This window comes from Salvelinus fontinalis, chromosome 23 (assembly GCF_029448725.1).
Source record: "Salvelinus fontinalis isolate EN_2023a chromosome 23, ASM2944872v1, whole genome shotgun sequence".
NCBI lineage: Eukaryota > Metazoa > Chordata > Actinopteri > Salmoniformes > Salmonidae > Salvelinus > Salvelinus fontinalis.
In genome coordinates, this window is record NC_074687.1 from 36,524,749 (window position 1) to 36,534,440 (window position 9,692).

A 9,692-nucleotide genomic window follows, 5' to 3' on the forward strand; every position below is an offset into this window, starting at 1 on the left:
TCTGGCGTGTTAAATATATATTTTGCTCCCCTTTCACCGTTTTGTCATTCAGTTTATCCAGTTTTGGCCACCCATTTTATTTATTTATGCTCCTGCTTCTATTCATGTGCTCATGTATTTTGTATTGTGTTGTTTCACTGTCATGCAGTGTCAACTCACTCCATTCAAAGTGGGCTACTTGAAGGGCTTGGAGGGACAAAGCGTGTACACATTGCAGTGCTATTCACTCCGGCCAGCTGGATCGGCTGAAAAAAAACCTTGTGAAAAGAAATCCTCCACAATGGACACAGAGAAGTGCACAATGCTAACAGTTTTCCAAATACCACTGATTGCTTTCATCACAATGAGGGAAAGCAGCCGCTTTTTGCTGAGCTCCACTTCAACAAACAACACTCTCACAAAAACCTCCCAACCCACGTTTTGTTCCCAGACAAAACCTCCTCGACCGTCTAAACGCTCCCAGTGAAGAAAAAGTTCTTTCAGGGTTTCTTCCCCCTTTCCTTAAGTAAAATATAATAAAAGGGCAAAGAAAGAGAGGGAAATGGTCACTGAGCTGGTAATGCGCGCTCTTTTATCAACCTGGCGACCTTCTCAGGCGTTTTGGTCAGCAAACTGTTGGCTGCCCTTTCAAAATATCTTCTTTCAAACCAAAAACGATAAAGTGCTAGCTTACCTTTCAAGAAAACAGTCAAAAGACATATCCTTTCTGTTTTCGAAATAAAATCACACAATAGCCTATACTCTCGTCTATTAATGTTTAGGCCTATTATCTAATAAGGCCAAGCAGCAAGTTATAAAATATTGGTGTCAGAATGGGGACCAAAGATACAAATAAAGTCCCCCGTGAAGCATTCAAATGTGCAGAAATAATGTTGAGAGGATAAATGTTTGATATTTTTCTATTTTATACTGCATGAAAGAAGCTCAATTGCGCGTTATTTCCAGGGCAAAGTAGGAAGTTCCGTGGAGAGAAGTGATCGGAGTATTACAATAGAGAATCCAGAGTGGTGAAAGGATTTAATTAACCGTGTCGGAGATAATTATCCCTGGACAGTCTAAATTAGTTTTGCATAATCGCTCTGATCCATATGAATTAACTTCTTAATGTTATCTATGAGGGGTAGTTTGCTTGAATAACATGCCCAATGTATTACATGTCATAATGAGCATAAATTCAGATATCCCCGACACACAACACGCGCACACACAGCAGATGTGATAAACTGTGCCATAGCTAAGAATATTGAAGTATTTTCATTGAATAAGAAAAATACAATGCCATTAGTTGTGTTTTGTAATTGGACGCTGGCACTTAGATCTAATTCAGGCCCTGTTTTATACCTCAAAGAGATGCCTGTTCTACAGGCCCGAAGAGCTCACTTTTTTTACTGGGAATAGAGGGCTTAAAAGGAACCCACTCAGTTGTATCTTCCTTCCTATTCACGATTAAAATTGTGATAAATCAGGTTTTGGCTCTTGATTACAATGGGTTGATTTAGATTTCCGAGTAATGCTATTCACAACACGAACAAAAGCGGCCTTTGGAGGATACCTTACACTCCACCTGGACTGACCACATCAGGGCAATTCAGATAAAAATCTTGTTAGCGATTCAACAAGAACTACAGCGATTCTTTCTGTTTGTCCGCATACGCTTTATTATAATCCTTTGTTCAACAAATGAAAAGAATAGCATTTAAGAGTTTAAAGTACATGTAAGTGGTGTTAAATAAAACACAAAACAGACAACTTCATTAAGAGTTAGTAAAAACGAATGATGCTCCTTATGCACGTAAATGCACAGGTCTCAAGAAACAAAAATGATCAGGGATCATTTTGTGTCTTGCCAATGTTGACAGAAAGGCGAACGATTGTAGTCGAATTAAAAAAACTTTTGGGCTCGTCATTCTTTAAAATAAATTACATAATATAAGCACTTCCTATTTACTGTGCAAATGTTACAGGACAAGGTATGTCCTCTGTTCAATCGACAGGGTCACCATAATCATTCCACTAAACAATAAATAGTACAGACATCTATAAAACAGTGTTTAAAAACTCAAAATATACACTGGATTTCTAATCAAGCAACCCAGTCAGTTCCAGGCTCTATCTCAAGCACTAGCCTAATGGCAAATGAACTATTAGCATCATTTATCTGTACACATTTACAGGCTTATGTCATTCTGATTAAAACAAGAAAGCCAGACGGACAAACAAGTATCATTCCTTCTTGACCAACAATATAAATCATAATAGCCAGTGATTAGACTCTATAAACAATATTGAAGTATCAGACACAATATATGAAGAAAATGATGGCCAGTTCATGTTTACCTATATCTGATTTGTTGTGGGATGCAGTAAACTAGGCCTACTTGATAACAACAAGTCAAGCAGGTGCATTTGCAACAGATATAAATCAAATATGGTACCTTTCAAATGAGTATTCACATTGACACGGGCAAATAGATCTCCTACCCTTTCCTCCCCAGTTCAGTATTTCTGCCATCCTTTTGTTCTGTCCCTCTGGGATTTGCCCGGAGATGTATGAATATTAGTTTAGAGAGTTCGCTATATAAGAATTACCTTAGATAAAGGCATTAATCAATATACATACACATGTGATATCTGAGACAACGAGCACTTCATCACATGTACAAGTTTGTGCATGCATAATAAACTCTTGCATGAATATTTTTTTCTTCACATTTAAACGTCTCCTAAATCCAATATAGGCTATCATAATGCCGCTGCATATGCAGGGTAGTCAAGTTGAGGTTTGCCCATGCCAGGCAGCAGGATGTAGGCTAGCGGTGGCTGAAGACCCGCAGAGGGCCAGCCCGTACAGTTACAGGGTATCATGTAGCCTGGGTTGCCCGGGGCTGGATGAGAGTGAGTGTGAGTGTGTGTTCCACCAACACTACCAGTTCCAGAGAAAGCCGTGCCACCAGGGTACCCCAGAGATGGGTAAGGAAACGATGGAGAGGAAAGCTCTGACATCTTCGACCCGAGGTCAAAAAATGAATAGGGGTTCGTGGTCATGGACGGGTTGAAGAAGACTCTCGCTGCTGCGGCCGCCGCTGCCGCTGCTGCCTTGTCTGGGTTCCCTAATAGGGACTCGTGAAGTGCTCCATGAGATAGACCGCTAACTTTAAGCGCGTCGTGCTCTCCAAGATTGTAGGGCACTGGGAAGGCAAACTTGTCTTTTTTCATCAGAGTCTTTGGCTTCCGCCTAGGTCTGTATTTATAGTCAGGGTGTTCCTTCATGTGCATGGCTCTCAGTCGTTTAGCTTCGTCAATGAATGGCCTTTTCTCTGACTCGGTGAGAAGTTTCCACTCTGCTCCCAATCTTTTGCTGATCTCGGAGTTGTGCATTTTTGGGTTCTCCTGAGCCATTTTTCTTCTCTGCGCTCTAGACCAAACCATGAAGGCATTCATCGGGCGTTTTACGTGATCCATTGGTTTAGACATGTTGGTACAAAATACTTTTGGTCTGAAAAGGTAAATACAACAGACAATATGTCAAGTCTCTTTCTAATATTTAATGGCAGTAAAGTCTCAGTTTGCCTAACAAAGCCTAACAAAGTTACATAGGCCTACATATATAATAAAACTAAATAATCCAATTAAATATAGTTCGCAGAAATACATTATTGTGTGAGATAAAATGCTTCAAAAAGTATGTTTCCTTTACTTACGTAAAATATCAGTGCTTCATCACACCGTAGTAAGATATCCGTTTTGAAAAGAGCAATGCGCAGCGTTCTGATGAGAAACTCTATAAAAGTTAGGTTTTCTGATGCATGTTGATATCCGACGAGGACAATATAGCATCGAAGACAGAAGGCAATATATCTAGAGCTGCAGTTCTTATCTTGTTTTGCTGCTATCGCCAGAGACTGTTAACCGCCACTCAGCACTTGAATCCAGCGTTTACGCAAATGGTTGATAACTCCGGGCTGCCCCATGTGAAATAAGGTTTTCAGAGGCAGGTAGTGAAAGTGCCACAGGAGCATGCGCAGTACGTCTAACACACACTGAGCGCTCTTTTAATCCCACCCTGAGCGCGAGGAGGACCAGGGACTCGGAGGAAAATGCATCACCATATACTTGGCTGTATGATATCCTATATGCCCTTTATAGTTAAGTTAATCGCACAGGTCTTTAAAGCATATTATCATAAGGATAATTTATCCATATTATCATAAGGATCATTTATCACGATATATTATTATATTATAATACATTTGTAATTATTAGTAGTAATGCAAACTTTTTGGGGGGGTAAGTATTAATTTTAGTATAGTTAGACATATTCAGGTACATATACATGGCTTGCAACCAAAAGTGAACTGTTCCTGAGAAGTGTTGTCTAGGCCTAGCTTTAGTAATTCACCAAGCACGTTGAAAATTCAGCCCAAGATATACAGTAAGTTTCAGATGACTAAGAGCACGAGGTTTCCATAAATTAAATAAAAGGTTTGTTTTAAAACAATTGATTGCATAAGACGCTCAATGACAGGGGAAAGAGCGGTGATGATGGAAACGTGGATAGGCTCTACTCTCTTGCTTCTTTCTCTCCCTCTTCCCCGACTGCACACTATTTTACTTCTAAATAACTTTTGTCTTTACTTGTTATTTGATCTAAATAACCTACTGTTATAGTCTAATATGCACTGGCTCTTACAACTACAGTAGCCTATATTGTCATTTCATCTCCTCCTGAATGGTAGGCTACTGCCTGTCCCATGCTCCATGGGTGGCATAAACATTACAGAAACGTTACACGTCTAGACGCAAGATAACGTGGTAAAGAATGTCTTCTTTAATTTTCTGATATTGTGCAAAAGCATTTTGTCATAAATATGCCTAAATACAGAGGAGGCTAGAGTGTCTCTAAACGTGCTTGGTGAAATTAATTATTTTTCCTGAATTCTCCCTTTCACTTTCACTTCAAAAGACTTTCCCAAGGGCGGCGAATCGACAACCGAAATTAGGTTGTCGAATATTCAACTAAGCAATTACAGTTATCTGAAAGACTCGTTGAGTAAATTGTATGTTTAAGTGGTTTGTTCCCGTACCTTCTCTGTTGTGCATAATTATTAAAATGAAAGTGAAAATAAGGCTGCATCAAACAATTTACAATGCCGATTTATAGTCAGTGCGTTTTATTTGATATAGTGTATGAATTAATGCCAAATTGAATTAAATATAAAGTCGTCTTTCAAGAATGATTTGCACTTGTAGGCTGAGACGAAATTTCTGACACCTCAGCTGGTAATCAACTGAACAGTGGCAATATTAAGTCTTATTCCTCCTGTAATTTCTATATTATTATTTGTATTATTATTATTACTAGTAGTATCATTAGCATTATTATTATTGTTGCATATAAATTGTGTCCTATATAAAGTCTTATCATCAATTTCAATTAATTCTCATGAAAACTCTCATGTCCAGCACATGCCATCAGCCATTACAGTGTTGAAATCAACAGTAATAGAAGGAGAGAGGTTGATGCGATACGTTGAGATAATGTGCTATAAATCATGCATGATAACAATTAAGGAAGAAAAAAAGTTGTGATTGAATGACATTGGATGAACTCAATAGGATGCGCTATTTAGAAGGGAAATACAGCTCCATTGACTGCTGTCGTTTTCTCTCAGTTGGTGTGATATACGTTTTCAAATTTAATAAGCCTAAACGAGCGAGAATAATGTTGTATCATTGTGTCCGGGAAATAGTGCCCTCGGCACTGAAAGACCGCTCATTGTCTCAACCTGGAGGAAACCTGATGATCAGGTGGAGATGATGCGCGTCAAGAGGACCGTCCGCTGATTGACAAGTGCGCGATGACGCTTCTGAGAGAGACAAGCTGCTGCCTTGACTGAAAGTATTCGCGTCTCTCAACACTGTGGTGTGCTCCTATTGTGGGGCTGTCATTGCCTTAGATAACATTCTAGCAGTGAACCGCGCGAATCATTCTGAAGAGCATCTCATTTTATGACACAAACACGCAAATAGCTATGAATTATATGAATAAGTTAAGGGAAAAGTTATCATCTGTAGATAGTAAGTGTGTAAGCGTACAGTCCATTGAGCACACAAAGTTATGTTTTTCATCCTCTCATAATCATGAACCTTATAAACGTTACTCCCCCACTATTGCAATTTGTTGGGGGGGAAATAAAACACACATTTAATTCTGAACTCAGCAGTATTTAATACTGTGTATAATTACTGAATCATAATAGCCTGTTGCTGAAGCATGACCAGGAGATTATGGTGTGCACCCAGAGATTGACTTAACTGAAAATGCCCATAGTTCTTATAAACGATAAGGGCTTGCTGAATAAACCTTCAATTCAATTAGTATTTCCACACCTGAACCTCACCCCTATTTGATTTAGCAGATTGTCAATGATTCATTTATTTCCTTTTCTATTTAAATGACACATTAACACTATTTCCCAGCTTGGCAAACATGTGTAATTAAGATCTAATAAATTGATGTAAATTAGTGTTTTTTTAAGCTTTTTCTGTTGTGTTTCCCTCTCCCGGGGCCTGGGTTAGAATGGGAATAACAGTTAAATAATTCAAGATGAGCTAGTGAGAGTGGGAGAATTACCTGTGATAAAGCCTGGGTCCATCCTCTGAAACGAAGGGAGCAGAGCACTCCCACCTCACAGCACACTGTCTGGTGATAAGGCTGAAAAGAAAAATTGCATGCAAATGGAAGGCAGACAGCACAACAAGCACACGGGGACATTTTTATGGAGAGATCGCGCACAGTTCACTCCAAAGCTCTAGCCATCATACAGTCTGAAATGGGTAAGAGGTGAGAGAATTTGCAGATAGGAGCACAAGTTGGTTATTTTACTTGCAGCAAAATCCCTATAGCTTTGCATGTAATATGCAGCGTGCTGTATTACATAGTTGACAAGGACATTACCCTATGATCTTGTAGTTGACATATAGAACCCCATCTACAAAGACACTTAGAGGATGTGGAGTTTATCTCTTCATTTTCCTTTCACTGATAATTACACTACCAGGGCATAGCTGCACCCTGTTGTTTACTGTCATTCTCCAAAGCAGAGAGGGAAGAGATCCAAATCATTACCACAGAGGAAATTGTTAGAGAGCAGATGACTTGTCCTCCTGGTATCAGACATCTTTTCTTTTACACAGTAAACTGATCTGGGGTAAACAGCAGCCAGCTACTGTCAACCCCTTCAAACCACAGGACTCGGCCATATTTACTCCAACATGAAAGTGCGGTCATTATCATGGTTAGGGTTGGAGATGTGGAGAGGGAGGGGTCCAGATCATGTTGCTGATGTGGTGGTCCTTTTCTTTCAGCTTGGATGATCACAGCACTGCCTTCTTCCTTTCACCCTACTGTATCATCTCCCTCCCTGACAACAAGGAAGAGAGTAAGGCAATCTATATGTAGATCTATACCAATTAGATCAATAGGAAGGTAGTCAGGTGGTCATGTTCTGGTATTCATGTTGTTTATGTGTTTTTCTTTAAAACATTTCAAACCATCCTTATTTTTCCTGTTTCTAAAGCTGCTTGTCAATGTACAGTAAAGCATGAGCACATCATTTTATTTTTATTTTAATTAAACAGTTTTGTTTTGCATCGTTGAGATGGTATTGAGATATATTGTGGATAAGGTTGAAATGAAACAGGCTCAATATTCTCTTCTCTATAATTGTACGAGAGATGAGCCAGCTTACCTCACATAGCCCATTTTGTGTATCTGCATTGAGCAATACTGTGTTTTGAGAATTAGGGTACAATGACAAAAAGCTATTAGAAATTAGGACAGAATTCTTTACATTTCAAAAGAAAAAACGCCAGAGCAGTGAAAGCTGTTTAGTTTCAATGTAATCTAATTAAACATAGAGGATAAAATGTTCTCTGCATGATCTCCTGAGCCAGACGCTATTGAAACTCAATTTGTCATCCATTAAATACTGTTTGCTTCAGAATCTTATCTAAATACCTAGTCAGCTTTTGAGATAGAGATAATGGCTTAAACAGTTCAGTCGTGTGTAAAATCCAATTGATTACTATTTAAAGATGTTTGCATTTAGATTAGAAGTAATTTTGTCTCATGTGTTCTGTGTTAATACAATGCCTAGTAAATGTTCTTAAGTGTCAGGGTACGTAATGTCAGGTTTGGCAAATCAACAATAAGGTCTCCAGCATTACTTGTAATGAGCCATGTTGAGCTTGGAATAAATACATAATTAATGTGAGCAAAGTTAATATTTTGTTGTGGATATATTTTTTAAAAAATGTGACCTATTTTGCATGATGTGTTCTTAAAACATTCACTACGTGCCAAATGACTTCTCCAGTTCTGTAATTATTCTAATCATACAGTCTTTATTGCTCCTCAGGGCAGACTTTAGTGTCTTTGTTCTACTGTGAATTACTGTGGTAAATAACCAACACATTTACCCCACCAAAACCTAAATATTATGCATATCAAGACGATTTAATGAATAAAAATGATCTTCTCAAAAAGCGGAGCATTAACCAAAGCAACAGTAAAGAAAGTAAACCAAGTAAAGGGGCCTCTACCTTGAAGAATGCTGCATTCTACCGTATTGTAGACACTGTTTGTCTAGCAGTGATACAGCAGTGGTACTGGATGTAATAGCAACTCACCTGCTTCACTCAGCAAGAATCTGAATTGATGTGGGGTTGTTGGGGGCTGGGGAGGGGGGGGGGGGTGCTTGTCAATTCAAATCTTTTTGGACCTGAGAATTGGCAGATACAACATATAATGGCAAAAGTTTGAAAGCACATTATGGAACAAGAAGAGCTGTAGAGGAGGGAGGACAAGGAAATCCCAAGGTTGATAAGAACACCAAGTCGTGCCAGTGCATTACATATAATCTTCCATTGAGGGATACCGCCACACCTCGAGGCAAAACTAAATAACAGCGGCGGCTAAATAGACCTCCTGAATCATTATAGAGCGACCTTCAGAGCCTTTTGTCAAAAAGTCAGATTTCCTCAACGCAGATATCCCGGCAACCTCCCACAGGGCACACGTTAGCTTAAAAAACAAACATTTTCTCTCTTGCTGAGTCCTATGGTTTAAATCCCAAAGAAGACACTTGTATCCCTGCAGGCATCAAGATGACTTTTGCCATGATACACTATTTCCCACCATTTAGCGGGTGCATTATCGCTGCCCCCTTTTCCTCATTATTCCCTCCTTATCAAGCCCGGCATCGCTACACAGCCCAAATAGAGAGTTGTAATTACCCACCCTGCCACCTGATAGCACCCCCTCCATCAGCTTTATCACCAGGTCCTGCTAACTCATCACAGGCACACAGGGAAGAAAGCAGCTGCGCCATAGATAGATAGCTCATCTCTCAGATACATGTATAGTTCCAGTTGGGATCAGAGGGAAACTGATTCACCCAGGCAATTTTTCATCCACCCTCTCCCTTAGCCCCCACAAAGGCTCTTCTTTCTCAGTCCTCTTTTAGTCTCTCTCCCCTTTTCTGTGGAGGCAGAATTGAGGCCGTTTGGCACACAAAAAGTGATCCTATCTCCTTGAACCTGTAGCAGCGCACTGACATGCTATTTGGTCCTTCATATTGTGCCATCGTCCTTCTGCGAAAGAGAGTGAATGCCTTGTTCATCTGTGACAT

General features: G+C 39.5%; 1 protein-coding gene across 1 annotated transcript; it reads right to left on the reverse strand.

Annotated features, from left to right (window-relative positions):
- Positions 1–1,631: 1,631 nt before the first annotated feature.
- On the reverse strand, positions 1,632–3,990 carry LOC129821216 (transcription factor Sox-21-B). Its single transcript, XM_055878599.1, has 2 exons — positions 3,702–3,990; positions 1,632–3,496 (listed from the first exon to the last, which is right to left on the reverse strand). The coding sequence occupies exon 2, from the start codon at positions 3,472–3,474 to the stop codon at positions 2,743–2,745; it is 732 nt and encodes a 243-aa protein (XP_055734574.1). The 5' UTR covers positions 3,475–3,496; positions 3,702–3,990; the 3' UTR covers positions 1,632–2,742.
- Positions 3,991–9,692: the final 5,702 nt, after the last annotated feature.